General features: G+C 43.7%; 1 protein-coding gene across 3 annotated transcripts in view; it reads left to right on the top strand.

The window, feature by feature from the left end:
- Window positions 1–975: 975 nt before the first annotated feature.
- Window positions 976–14,526, top strand: part of IDS (iduronate 2-sulfatase) — a 55,536-nt gene continuing 41,985 nt past the window's right edge. For all 3 annotated transcript variants that reach the window (XM_053917239.1, XM_024551165.3, XM_053917240.1), the window contains exons 1-4: window positions 976–1,198; window positions 1,675–1,811; window positions 2,445–2,622; window positions 12,225–12,313. In XM_053917239.1, coding sequence (XP_053773214.1) covers window positions 1,105–1,198; window positions 1,675–1,811; window positions 2,445–2,622; window positions 12,225–12,313 — 498 coding nt within the window. In that variant the 5' untranslated portion in view covers window positions 976–1,104. The remainder of the gene's footprint in view (window positions 1,199–1,674; window positions 1,812–2,444; window positions 2,623–12,224; window positions 12,314–14,526) is intronic.

The raw sequence follows: 14,526 nt of genomic DNA, 5'->3' as shown, positions 1-14,526 counted from the left end.
TTATGCATTTCTTCACGCAAAAAAGATCTTCAATCCACTTGGCACTGTGTTAGGTTACTTCACTGGGGAGTTGGGGTGAGTCAGAAGAAGGATGGGGACTGTGATGTCCTTTCCCAACCTTCAGTCCCAGGCAGACAGTAAATGTTTTATGTTAGGAAGTTATGACCTTCACTCCTCCTATCTCATGTCACCAGCCAGCCACACCTGGGCTCTATGGTCCTCTAATACTGTTAAACATGCTCTGCATAATGGTTGCTTCCTCTGCCTAGATCACCCTTGCAGACATCCACATAGCTTGTTTTCTCACCTCCTTGGTGATTTTGTACAAGTGTCACTTTACTGACCACTTCCACAAAAAGTAACAAGCAACAACTTCCCTCCAGACCATTCATGTCCACTGCCACTGTTTATTTGGTTATTTATCGTCTGCAAACTCCACAAGGTCAGGGACTTAGAACTCCCAAGTTCTAAGTTCAAACACTAACCCCCTATAGTGTTTGATGTACATACCTGTGGTACTTACTGTTTGTTAAACAAATGCATGGGAAAGGAAGTCAGGAAGCCTGGTTCTTAAAGGGCCTCCACTCAAGGCGAATGGCATTTGGTGTGGTCCGTAAGGAAAAGTTACTTTCATAGAGAGAAGAAATAAACGGCCTCTAGGTGAGAAGCATAGCTCGAGCTAGGGCAAAGAGGCAGGACACTGCTGGTAAAGGATAGTGGTTGCATCTCAAAACTTTGTAAACACCTGGAAAGACTCCCTGTAGCAAGTCTCCAAAGAGGATAGCTGGATAGCTTACAAGGGTCTCTCTCTCTCTCTCTCTCTCTCTCTCTCTCTCTCTCTCTCTCTCTCTCTCGCTCGCTCTCTCTCTCTCTCTCTCTCTCTCTCTCTCTCTCTCTCTCTTTCTCTCGCCACCAGGCCCCGCCTCCTAGAAGTGGGGCTGGGACGAAACGCGCAGGCGCAGTTGCACTCTGGCGGCGCCCAGGCCTGCGGGTTCAGAGACCCTGTCCGGCAGTCTGAGTCGGTGGCGGCAGCCAGCGGCTGAGGCTCTACCCTTTTGCTGCGGCCTGCCACTGTTGCCTTGAAGAGGCTGCACGGAGGCAGAAATGCCGCTCCTAGACCGGAGCCTGCTCTGGCTAAGCCTGGTCCTGGGCTCCTGCGCTTCTCTCGGGTCAGCGGCGCGGGGCAACAATGCCAAAGGTGATGCCTGTGCCCCTCCCTGCCCTGATTGTAGGGCCCCCTTTTTCCCCTCCCAGCTCACTTCTATTCTTCCCTCACTACATCCATCCTTTCCTCCCAAGCTCCCTTCCTCATAGTGTTCCTTTTTCCTTCCTTCCATCTGTTCATCCTTATACCCATCCTTTCTTCCCTGCCACCCACTTTTTTGATCCCTCTATCTACACTTCCCTCCCTCCCTAAATCCTTCTTTCCTTTCCTTCCCTAACCCTTGATCTCTTCCTCTTTCCCTCCCTCATCCAGGCCTGAGGCTATGGTCAAAGCCTAACCCTGCCACCTAAGACTGGGGCTTCTTCTATTTACCCTCTCCCACAATTCCTGGCTTGGTTAGCTGGGTGGAGAGTACAGCCTTGGTCCTTTCAGTAACCTAGCACCTACCACCAGTGGGAGGTTCAGTGTCAGTGCAGGTCACCTCACTGAAGCCCCATCCTCCCATGCAGATGCTCTGAATGTCCTTCTAATCATTGTGGATGACCTGCGCCTCTCCCTGGGCTGTTATGGGGACAAGCTTGTAAAGTCCCCAAACATCGACCAACTGGCATCCCACAGTCTCCTCTTCCAGAATGCCTTTGCCCAGGTATGTCTGGGGTCCTTTAGGTGTGGATGTGTGTCTTGTATACTGAGGGGGGGTGGCTTGCCTCAGCAGTTATTAGATGGTACTGATTGTGCCAGGCATCTCTATCAGAGAGAAGCGTCATCTGGAAAATGGCATTGATATAACCTGGTTGTCCACTGACAAGGAAGACTGTGTTTTCAAGGGCCCCTCTCCTTAGGATGGTGCTGACCAGCTTCATTCCCCAAAGAGTAGGTTGCCTGGGGCTGAGCAGGAAGGGGTGCTGCAGAATGTCACCCTCAGACCTGCCAACTATCCTTGAGCAAGTGCCAGCCAGATTGCCATGGCAGCACTCCTTCTTGAACCCCTTCACGGGGCCGCGCCCGGGACCATTGCCCACGCTGTGCACCCACGTGACACAACTGTGTAGAAGGGAGACAAAATCATCTGCTGGTTTGAGGGGCTGAGTTCTTCCTTCCACTTTCCCGGGAGACATTTCTGGTTACTGGGTAAGACCCAAATCCCACTGTTTGGCTTTCATATCTGCATGACTCAGCCAAGCTGTTTGCTGAGGACTCTGGAGGTTCCCTGGTTACAGTTTAGCTCCCAGACTATTTTCCTCTGATAGTGTTTCCCTCTGCTTCTGCTCCCTAACAGCAAGCAGTGTGCGCCCCAAGCCGCGTGTCCTTCCTCACCGGGAGAAGACCTGACACCACGCGCCTATATGACTTCAACTCCTACTGGAGAGTACAGGCTGGAAACTTCTCCACCATCCCCCAGTACTTCAAGGAGAATGGCTACGTTACCATGTCGGTTGGAAAAGTCTTTCACCCTGGTACTGATTGCTGTCCAAAGTCTGAGTTCTTTTTTGTTTCATGCCCAAGCACAGGGGATCCTGTACTGGGGTTGGGGCTGTCTTTGGAGAGGCCTCTTGGGACAGGGTAGACACCTCATTATTCACTGCTTACTTTTTGCAAAATCTTAACTTCTCAACCTGGCTTCATGTTCTCACCCAAAGTAAAAATGGGTAGAAGGAGTTTTCTTCTATTCAGAAATTAGTCATGGTACTGTTTGGTTCTGTCAACTCATGGGGTAGAAAGGCGTGCACTGGTTGGGGAGGTGACAGACAGTGTTGGGTGAGATTCTAGCACTATGCCTCTGTACCCCAGGGTCCCTGTTAGTAAAGTTGGGAATTTAAGGGTTAGAACATCTGAGGATGTGCCATGTGGCCAGCTGTTGTTGCTGTCTTTCCCAAGAAAGGGGTTGCTGCTTAAGGTCTGTGAATTAGGTCAGTAAGAGCAGTATAAGCTGGTATCTAGGACCTATAAGGTGCCAAGGGCTGCCAGTTTTCACCCCCTGATAAACTGACTTTCTTTAATGCCAAAATGAGAATGCTGAAGCACAGACTAACTCTAAGACTTCTTTTTAACTTACAGAAGAATTGCATGATTACTTGACAAAAAAGTTGGAAAAAAGGGAAAGTATAAACTAAATGTAAATCACTTATAATCATAGCACCCTGCTGGGAGCTGTATTCGATGTCCACCCTCTTCTGGGCATGCTATTCTTCTGATTGGAGATATTTCTGTACATATAATTTTGTATTGTGATTTGTTAACATAAAATTTTCCCCTTTAGTGACTCTTAATACAAAGTGTTTTTTTTAAATGACAGTACAGTAGTCTAACATAAACATGCACTGTACTTTAGTCCAAATTGTTTTCAGGTCTTTGCTGTCACACATTCAGCCAGGATGAATATCTCTGGAGGCAGAGTGAACTGTTGATGGTAGTGCTACCAGGAATCTACGCCCCTGGCTTCCAGTCCTAGCTCTGCCACTTCTTAGCTGTGTAGTTGACCTTGAGCAAATCATTTACCCTTTGAGTCTCAGATTCCTTCTCTGGGAAGCTGGAGTCATAGCTGCCTTGATTACCTTCCAGGGGAGCACCCCAATGCTGGTAGTCCAAGAGTGTGAAAGAACATTGAAAACCCAAGCTCTCTATGGACCACATTGCTTATCATTAGGGGCTATAACTTGAACATTTTCAGTAGCTTTCTTTTTGCTCACTGCTTACATTGGTAGGATCAGCAGCAGCCTTCTTCTGGAAACCAGCTGGCCAGGCCAGGTTGAAAGTAACTTATGATTGGGGTAACTTGGGCCCACTTTTGAAGGTGAATCTGTCAGCAATCATGTTGTGCAACCAAAAGCCCAACATTAAGAGAAATTTCTGTAGTCAGTACTCTTATTATAATATCCCTTGTCTCAGTATAGCTGGAGGAAAAAGACAGTTTTGGGGGGGAGGAAGAAATCCAACATAAGGGAGATCATGTTTCAAGAAGGAAGGCCAGACAGGCCTAAGAGGTATCTTGGCCTCCCATTTGATGGTTAGATTTTGGGATCAGGCTGTAAGCACGGTGTGTTAGCCACAGAACAAAAGCTTTGCCTGTAGTCCTTGTGGAAACACATTTTTCTTTCTTCTTTTTTTAAAAAAATTTTTATTGTTAATCAATTACAGTTGTGTGCCTTTTCTCCCCATCCCTCCACCCCACCCCAGCAGAACCCCCCCTCACTCCCCCACCTCCACCCTCCCCCTTCATTTGGTCCATGTGTCCTTTAAAGTAGTTCCTGTAATCCCCTCTCCTCACTGTCCCCTCCCCACTCCCCCCTGCCCATTGTTAGATTGTTCTTAACTTCAATGTCTCTGGTTATATTTTGTTTCCTTTTTTCTTCTATTTATTATGTTCCAGTTAAAGGCGAGATCATACGGTATTTGTCCCTCACCGCCTGACTTATTTCACTTAACATAATGCTCTCCAGTTCCATCCATGCTGTTGCAAAGGGTATAAACTCCTTCTTTCTCTCTGCTGCGTAGAATTCCATTGTGTAAATATACCATAGTTTTTGGATCCACTCATTTGCTGATGGGCACTTAGGTTGCTTCCAGTACTTGGCTATTGTAAATTGTGCTGCTATGAACATTGGGGTGCACAGGTTCTTTTGGATCGCTGTTTCAGGGTTCTTAGGGTATAATCCCAGCAGCAGAATTGCTGGGTCAAAGGGCAGTTCCATTTTTAGTTTTCTGAGGAAAGTCCATACTGTTTTCCACAGTGGCCTCACCAGTCTGCATTCCCAACAACAGTGCACTAAGGTTCCCTTTTCTCCGCATCCTCTCCAACATTTGTTTGTGGATTTGCTTATGTTGGCCACTCTGACTGGCGTGAGATGGTACCTCATTGTGGTTTTAATTTGCATCTCTCTGATGGCTAGTGATGCTGAGCATCTTTTCATATGTCTCTGAGCCCTCTGTATATCTTCCTTGGAGAAGTGTCTGTTCAAGTCCTTTGCCCATTTTTTAATTGGGTTGTTTGTCTTCCTGGAGTGGAGTTGTGTGAGTTCTTTATATATTTTGGAGATCACCCTTGTCTGAGGTACCATTGGCAAATATGTTTTCCCATACTGTTGGTTCTCTTTGTAATTTGGTGCTGTTTTCTTTAGCCAGGCAGAAGCTTTGTATTTTGATGAGGTCCCATTTGTTTATTGTTTCCTTTTTGTCCCTTGCTTTAGGGAAAAGTCTGTGAGGATGTTGCTCCGTGGAATGTCTGAGATTATCCTGCCAATGTTTTCCTCTCAGACTTTTATGGTGTTACAACTTATATTTAAGTCTTTTATCCATCTTGAGATTATTTTAGTGTATGGCTAAGTTGGTGATCGAGTTTCATTTTTTTGCATGTAGCTGTCCAGATCTCCCAACACCATCTGTTAAAGAGGCTGTTTTGCTCCATTTTATGTTCCTGCCTCCTTTATCAAATATTAATTGACCGTAAAGACTTGAGTTTATTTCTGGGCTCTCTGTTCTGTTCCATTGGTCTATGTGCCTATTTTTATGCCAGTACCAGGCTGTTTTGATTACCGTGGCCTTGTAATACAGTTTGATATCAGGTATTGTGATCCCTCCTGCTTTGTTCTTCTTTCTCAAAATTGCTGCAGCTATTCGGGGTCGTTTATGGTTCCATTTGAATTTCTGAAATGTTTGTTCTATATCTGTGAAATATGTCATGGGTACTCTAATAGGGATTGCATTGAATCTATAAATTGCTTTGGGAAGTATGGCCATTTTGATGATGTTACTTCTTCCAGTCCATGAGCATGGTAAATGCTTCCATTTGTTTGTGTCTTCCTTAATTTCTTTCTTCAGCGTTGTGTAGTTTTTGAGTACAGGTCTTTTACCTCCTTGGTTAGCTTTATTCCTAGGTACTTTATTTTTCTTGTTGCTATATCAAATGGGATTTTTTTTCTGATTTCTGTTTCTGCAGATTCGTTGTTGGTGTACAGGAAGGCCTTTGATTTCTGAGTATTGACTTTGTATCCAGCTGTTTTGCCAAATTCATTTATTAGGTCGAGTAGTTTTTTGGTGGAGTCTATAGGATTTTCCATGTACACTATCATGTCATCTGGAAACAGTGACAGTTTCATTTCCTCCTTTCCAATTTGGATGCCTGTTATTTCTTTTTCTTGTCTGATTGCTGTGGCTATGACTTCCAATACTATGTTGAATAGGAGTGGTGAGAGAGGGCATCCTGGTCTTGTTCCTGATCTTAGTGGGAAAGCTCTAAGTTTTTGTGCATTGAGTATGATGTTGGTTCTAGGTCTCTCATATATGGCCTTTATTATGTTGAGGAATGCTCCCTTTACTCCCACTTTGCTGACTGTTTTTATCAGAAATGGGTGCTGTATCTTATCAAATGCTTTTTCTGCATCTATTGATATGATCGTGTGATTTTTGCTTTGCTGTTGTTGATGTGATGTATTATGTTTATTGATTTGCTAATATTGTACCATCTTTGCATCCCTGGGATGAATCCAACTTGGTCATGGTGGATGATCTTTTTAATGTATTGCTGGATGCAGTTTGCCAATATTTTGTGGAGGATTTTAGCGTCTATGTTCATCAGCAATATTGGCCTGAAGTTTTCTTTCTTCGTTGTGTCTTTATCTGGTTTTGGGATTAGGATGATGCTGGCTTCATAAAAAGAGTTTGGGAGACTTCCTCCGTTTGGATTTTTTCGAATAGTCTGTGAAGGATAGGGGTTAGCTCTTCCTTAAATGCTTTGTAGAATTCTCCTGTGAAACCATCTGGTCCAGGGCTTTTGTGTGTTGGTAGTTTTTTGATGATGCTTCAATTTCGTCTGCTGTTACTGGTGCGTTCAGGTTTTCTGCTTCTTCTTCATTCAGTTTTGGAAGATTATATTTTTCTAGAATCTGTCTATTTCACCTAGATTTTCAAATTTCTTGGCATACAGTTCTTCGTAGTAATTTCTTACAGTCCTTTGTATTTCTATGGTATCAGTTGTAATCTCTCCTCTTTCATTTCTAATTGTGTTTATTTGGATCCTCTCTCTTTATTTCTTGATAAGGCTGCTAAAGGGTTGTCAATTTTATTTATCTTTTCCAAGAACTATCTCCTGGATTCATTGATCTTTGGAATTGTGCTTGTGGTCTCTATGTCATTTAACTCTGCTCTGATCTTGGTTATTTCCTTCCTTCTACTTGCTCTTGGTTGTCTTTGTTCTTGTTCCTCGAGTTCTTGTAGGTGTAGGGTTAGGTTGTTTGTTTGAAATATTTCTATCTTTTTAAGGTAGGCTTGTATTGCTATGAAATTCCTTCTCAGGACTGCCTTTGTGGTTTCCCATAGGTTTTGGGTTGTTGTGAGTTCACTTTCATTTTTTTCCAGAAAGTTTTTGCTTTCTCCCTTAATCTCATTCTTGACACATTCATTGTTTAAAAGCATGCTATTCAGTCTCCATGAGTTTGATTGTTTTAGGTTTTTCCATTTGGGGTTGGTTTCTGGTTTTAGTCACTTTTGGTCCGAGAAAATGCTTGATATGATTTCAATTTTCTTGAGTTTTTTGAGGCTTGCTTTGTGTCCTATCATGTGGTCTCTCTTTGAAAAAGTTCCATGTACACTTGAAAAGTATGTGTATTTTGCTTCTTTGGGATGAAAAGCTCTGTATATATCAGTTAAGTCCATTTCCTCTAGGGTATTGTTAAGTGACACAATATCCTTGTTGATATTTTGTTTGGAAGACCTGTCCATTTTTGACAGTAGGGTGTTAAAGTCCCCTACTATAATTGTGTTGCTGTCAATATCTTTCTTGGAGTCCTCCAAGATTTTCTTTATGTATTTGGGTGCTCCTGTGTTGGGTGCATATATATTTACAATGTTGATGTCTTCTTGGTGGATTCTTCCTTTGAGTAGTATGAAGTGACCATCTGGGTCTCTCTTTATGGCCCTTCTTTGGAAGTCTATTTTGTCTGATATGAGTATTGCTACCCCTGCTTATTTTTCCTGTCCGTTTGCTTGGAAAATTTGTTTCCAGCCCTTCACTTTCAGTCTGTGTAAGTCATTTGTCCTGCGATGGGTCTCTTGTAGGCAGCATATGTGTGGGTCATGTTTTCTTATCCATTCAGCTATTCTATGTCTTTCGATTGGAGCATTTAATCCATTTACATTTAAGGTTATTATGGATAGGTAGTTATTCATTGCCATTTTTTCCTACCTGTGTTCCTCTCTCTTTCTCTTTTCCTTCCTTTCCTTAAAGCAGTCCCTTTAGCATCTCTTGCAGAGCTGGTTTAGTGGAATTGTATTCTTTTAGACTTCTTTTGTCTGGGAAACTCTTTATTTGGCCTTATATCTTGATTGAGAGCCTTGCTGGGTAAAGTAGCCTTGGTTGCAGGCCTCTGGTTCTCATTACTTGGAATATTTTTTTGCCATTCTCTTCTGGCTTGGAGCGTTTCCATTGAGAAGTGAATTGGTAACCTTATTGGGGCTCCCTTGTATGTTACTTCCTGTTTCTCCCTTGCTGCCTTTAAGATCCTCTGTTTGTCTTGGAATTTTGCCATTTTAATTATGATGTGTTTTGCAGTGGGCCTCTTTGGGTTCTTCTTGATTGGGACTCTCTGTGTTTCCTGGATTTGGGTGACTTTTTCTCTCATCAGAATAGGGAAATTTTCCATCGTGATTTTTTCAAACAGGTTTTCTATCCCTTGCTCTTCTTCTTCTCCTTCTGGTATTCCTATTATACGGATATTGTTACATTTCATGTTGTCCTGCATTTGCCTTATTGCCTTTTCATTCTTTCTGAGCCTCTTTTCCTTTTCTTGCTCTTTCTGGGTGTTTTTTTCTACTTTGTCCTCCAGCTCGCTGATCCCATCCTCTGCTTCATCAAGTCTGCTTTTCATTCCTTCTATTGTGTTCTTCAATTCAGAAATTGTATTCTTCATTTCCTCTTGGCCCTTGTTGATAGTTTCTATTTCCTTTTTCATGTTGATATAGTTTGCAGTGAGTTCATTGTAGTTTCCCTGTAGTTTCTGGTAGTTCTCTGTGAGCTCAGTGAGCTCAGTGAGCTTCCTGATAACCATTGCCTTGAACTTAGTATCTGATGGTTGATTTGCCTCTTTTTCAGTTAGCATTCTTTCTGCGGCTTCCTCCTTTCCTTTCATTTGGGGGTTGTTCCTTTGTCTTCCCATTGTTTGTGAGACTCTTCTTGTTAGCCTCTGCTTCTTAGATTGATCAAATCTGACTCCCTGTGTTTATGGTATGAACTTCTATGGTAGAATGCCAATGGGATTTTGTGATGCTGTCTCCTTAATCTCCTGTGCTCACCCATCTTGAGCTGATGTTTATGGGTGTGAGAAGGTCTAACTCTGGTCTTTTCAGTACTCCAGGTTTTATTGTCTCACCTGTGGGAAAAAGAGAAAGGGGCGGGGTGGGGGGAAACAACGGAAGGAGGGAACAAGGGAATAGAAAAGGAAAGGAAGGAAGGGAGAAGGAATAAAGAATGATTGGAGGCAAGGTAAGAAGGAATTTTAACAAAAAATTTAAAAAAAGAATAAATAAAAGAAGGCAGGAAGAAGGAATAAAAAAGGTAAAGGATGGAAGGAAGAAGGAATAAAAGAAAAAAAAGAAAGACAGAAAGGAAGAAGGAATTCAGGGGGAAAGGAGGAAAGAAAAAAAAAAAAGTCTTCTGCTGGCTTTAAACCAGTCAGCTTAGTTCTGCTGGTCTTCCTGTCTGTGGAATAGGAGGGGGTGGTTGGAAAGATTCGTTTCACTTTCCTCCCTTCCTGAACCACACTCTTCCCTGTTTTCAGCCTGCAGGCCAGTTCCTCTGGGTCCTTCTGCTCCCCACTATGCCTTTAGATCACCAGTTGTGCTGTGCTTGAGTTCCACCAATTAGGGGCAACTCAGACTCCCCCTTCTTGCTGTTTGCTGTCTTAGATGCTAGGGGCTCTAGATGCTGCTATGGGGTATTTCAGCCCCCTACTGGGTCGAGTCTTTCTGGGGAATGCAATCTCCCCTAGCCTTGCAGCTCCCCTCTGCTGGGTGTTCTGCCTTAGTCATAGAGAGCCAGTAGGCCCTGCAGGCCTCTGTGCGCAGGGGCTATGTAGGAGTTGTTCAGAACCGGTACTTTTAGGTGTGGTCCCTGGCAGGCAGCCAGGCGTTTGATCACCAGATCTGCGGTTTTGATCCTCGGTGGCTCACGGCCAGCCTACTGAGTTCAGTGGGGCAGGCCCGTCTGCAGCTTTGGGACCCAGTCGTGCTCCTCCAGTCTTTCTGCTGCTTTGGGCCTAAGTCGCGGCGCGTGCCTGGTAGGTCTGCTGCCTTGGACCTGTGTGTGGGGCAGCTAGCCTCTGCTCCTGGTGCGCACCTACCCACCAGAGGTTTCAGGTGTGGGCGTGACGCCGGGGTCTCAGGTGTGGGCAGCCAGCTGGGGTTTCAGTTGTGGGCCCCTAGTCCGGTGATCTGGGTGCACGCAACTGGTCTTCAGGTGAGCGCTGGGGCTGCTTATCCTGTGTTTGCAGTCCAGGGGCTGAGGGGGGAGGGGCGCCAGATGCTGGGTCTGCTGAGGAGAGTTCTCTAACTAGCCCCTGATTGCCTCTATTTTCTTTTTCTTTTTGAGAAATTCTTCCTATTCAAGCCCCCCTGGTCCAAGCAAGCACCTGGCTGCTCACACAGCCCAGCCTGGCTCTCTCCCAAGAATCCTGCAGCAGACCCTGTGCCTGGGCCGAGGCTTCAGCCGCCCTGGTCCCCGTGCAGGTCCCAGGGACCTTATTGTCCTTAAGCACTCTTCTTACCATCAGATCTTTCAATGTGCTCTATCTTTGGTCTCCGATCTTCATATATACTGGAATACCGTTGGCTGTTCGCTCTGCTCCTCAGATCAGCTAGGTGTTTCACTGGTGTTGAGGGGAAGTGGACTCTACTTCCACCTATCTCGCCACCATCTTCCTCAGCCGGAAACAGATTTTTCAACTGGGTCCTTGTTCTGTAAAGAAAGAACCTTTCCAGGATGACAACAGCTACCATTGATTGAATTTTAGGTATGTGCCACTTATTGTGCTGGCTCCTCCTTTAATCCTCTCAACACAATGCAAGGTAGATTTTTATCATAGTCATCATTTCCTGAGGAGGGAATTGAGGCTCATGGAGGTCAAGTCTCTTGCCCAAGATTGCACAAGTACTAAGGGGCAGTGCCAGAATTTGAATCCAAGTCTGTCAGTGGATTGTTCTCTATCCACTGGGCTTATGGTGCTGATGAGCCCTCTATCCACTGTCCCCCAATGTGTCACTGTTGTTAATGCTCTTTCTTCCCTGGTCCTGACTGTACTACACTCTCTGCTTCCCCTGGCTTATCCCATAGGTAGCACTTCCCTTCAGATCCTTTGCAAGCCTTGCTGACTCCTAGAAGCCCTCATTGCCAACCATCACTGGACCAACATCACCTCTGTGCCTTGGACATCCCCCACTTAACACAGCACTTCTACTCTCTAGAGAGCTGGCATCCCTTCCTTGGTTTCACACCTTGTTATTTTGTCTTCCCAAATAGGATGTTAACTCCTGAGCTTAGGAGTGGGTTTGTGCTTCATGAATGAGCACTGAACCTGGAGTTCTAAGTCATGGATTGAAGTCTAGGCTCATTCGTCTAATATCTGGTTGGCATTGTATAGGGCCCCAACCTTCTCTGACCCTCCCCCTCCCCACTTGCCCATGGCGGTGCTAATGCCTCTGCCATCTCCTTCATAGGGCAGGTAAGAGGCTCCAGCAAGGACTCTGGAGGGCTGTGTTGCTCTAACAGGCTGGCTTATCTCAGTCACTCACCCTTTTAGGTTTCTTCCTCAGAGCCTAGAATGAACTGCCAGGGCTTAAAAGAGTGGGAGGTCAGATGCTTAATACTAAAATAGAAACCTAGAGAGAGTTGGCTTTAATGGGGCTTCTTATCATATGGCCTAAGCTCTTGATTTTATAGATAAAATAACTGAGGCCCAAAGAGGGGAGATAATACTGCCCTAATTGTTTACAAAGTTTTAACTTTCGGTGGGGAGGACATTGAAAGATGGTCCATAGTTTATTTAATGGCTTTGTTCTTTTCCCCATCAAGGAATATCTTCTAACCATAGTGATGATTCTCCATATAGCTGGTCTGTTCCACCTTATCATCCCTCCTCTGAAAAGTATGAAAACACTAAGGTAAGAATGTGAAAGGGTTACAGTTCTGAAGAGGAACCCCTTTTCCCCTGTCTAATAATTTAAGATGAACTATCATGTATACTATACCTTCTTTCAAGCCAGTTATCCATTGAGGTTTATGGGTTTTGTTTGTGATCATGACTTGGCAGACAAGTGTTGTGATCTTTGGTCCAATGGGAAAGGTGGCTTTGTTTTAGAACCTGGTGGATGTGTCTTGTTCTAGAACCTTATGTTGAAGTGTCTAAAACTCATTTAATAGCTCCTTAGTGCTCATTCTGGATAAGACTCTTTGCTGAGGGTTGTAGGAGGTGCAGAGACATGGAAATGAGAAGAGAGACCTATGCTCCAGGAACCTCAGGCCAGGTTGAAAGAAAGGCATATCATCTGTCTATCTGTCTTAGGCCTAATGGCTATGTTCAGGTGCTTTGGTAGGGGTTTTACAATTTTAGAGCATTATGAAAAAAAAAGGAATATACAAAGAAACTTAAACTTAATCTTGGCATCCCCAAATGTATAAATAAAACTAAAGCCCATATTTAAGAAATTCAGAAAACCAGCTGTAGGACTGAGAAATGGCATATTCCTTGGAGGTTTTTAGAGATATTATATGGAGGAGGCTGTAGATTTGTGGGGGATGGTATGGTGCAGAGGAGTATTATAAATTCTTAACAGCTTTCTATTTAAAAATACAGTGAAAGCTAAGGGATCCGACCTTTGAGTTGTGACTTGAATATTAACAGAATGAGATTGGAAGACCCCATCTCAATCCCTCCATTCCCATCTTGCTACTTTCTAGTGACTTCTCAACTGCCAGGCCACTGTTTCCTACCCTGCACATTTGTTCTCAAAGTGGTGGGTCTGACTATACAAAATCCCTCATGAATGCTGTGGATCATATAGAGGGGAGCGGGTACTGGGAGTCAGGTTCTGGGCTGTCCATTCCTGGGGCAGGGTGAACAAGGCAGCCTGTGGAAGAAAACTCTTCTTTGAGATGGAGCTGTAGCTGCCACTGGCTCTGGGTTTTTGCGAGGTAGAAATCATGATCAAAACTGACTTTGGCCTTTGGCCTCCATGGCCACTTTGTGAAATGAAGCAGTGGGTTCCATTCTGTGCATGATGTGGTTGAAGATCTGGGAATTTCATGGACTGTCACCTTATGTAGTTGACTGAGACTGTGTCACTTACAAGCCTTAATCTGTCTTTGAAATTGAAGACAGATTTTTTCTTTTGTTAAAAATTTTTGAGATATAATTTATATACCATAAAAAATCACACTTTAGAGTGTACAATTCAGTGATTTTTAGTATAATCACAGAGTTATGCAACCATTACTAAAATCAATTTAAGACCATTTTCATTACCCCCCAAAATAGCCTTGTATCCATTATTATTCACTCCCCATTTCCTCTCAACCCCTAGCCTGTGGTAACAACTGATCTACTTTCTTTCTCTTTGGATTTGCCTATTATGGACATTTTGTATAAATGGAATCATATAGTATATGGCCTTTTGCATCTGGCTTTTTTCACTTAGCATAATGATTTTGAGGTTCATCCATGTTGTAGCATGGATTAGAACTTCATTACTGTTTATAGCCAAATAGTATTCCATTGTATGGTTGAATACATTTTATTTATCCATTCATCAGTTAATGGACATTTGTGTTGTTTCCACTTTTTGGCTGCTGTGAATAAAGCTGCTATAACATTCATGCACAAAGTTTTCTATGGACTTAAGTTTTCGATTCTCTTGGGAATAATTGCTAGGCCAAGTGTTTGTGTGGATTTAGGTTTTTAATTTTTGGTATACATTTAGGAGCAGAATTGTTGAATCATATAATAATTCTATATGTAACTGTTTAAAGAATGATGAGTATTTTTCAAAGTAGCTGCATCATTTTACATTCCAACCAACAATGTATGAGGATTCCAAATCCTCCACATCCTTGGCAACACTTGTTATTTTCCATTTAAAAAAATTATAGCCATCCGCCCTCGTTGGTGTGGCTCAGTGGATTGAGTGCCAGCTTGCAAACCAAAGGGTTGCCAGTTTGATTCCCAGTCAGGGCACATGCCTGGGTTGCGGGCCAGGTCCCCAGTAGGAGATGTGCAAGAGGCAACCCCACATTGATGTTTCTCTCCTTCTCTTTCTTTCTCCCTTCCCCTTTCTAAATATAAATAAATAAAATCTTTTTAAAAATCATAGCCGTCCTA

The sequence above is a fragment of the Desmodus rotundus genome, chromosome X (assembly GCF_022682495.2).
Source record: "Desmodus rotundus isolate HL8 chromosome X, HLdesRot8A.1, whole genome shotgun sequence".
Classification (NCBI taxonomy): Eukaryota; Metazoa; Chordata; class Mammalia; order Chiroptera; family Phyllostomidae; genus Desmodus; species Desmodus rotundus.
This window is presented reverse-complemented; position numbering and strand designations above follow the sequence as displayed.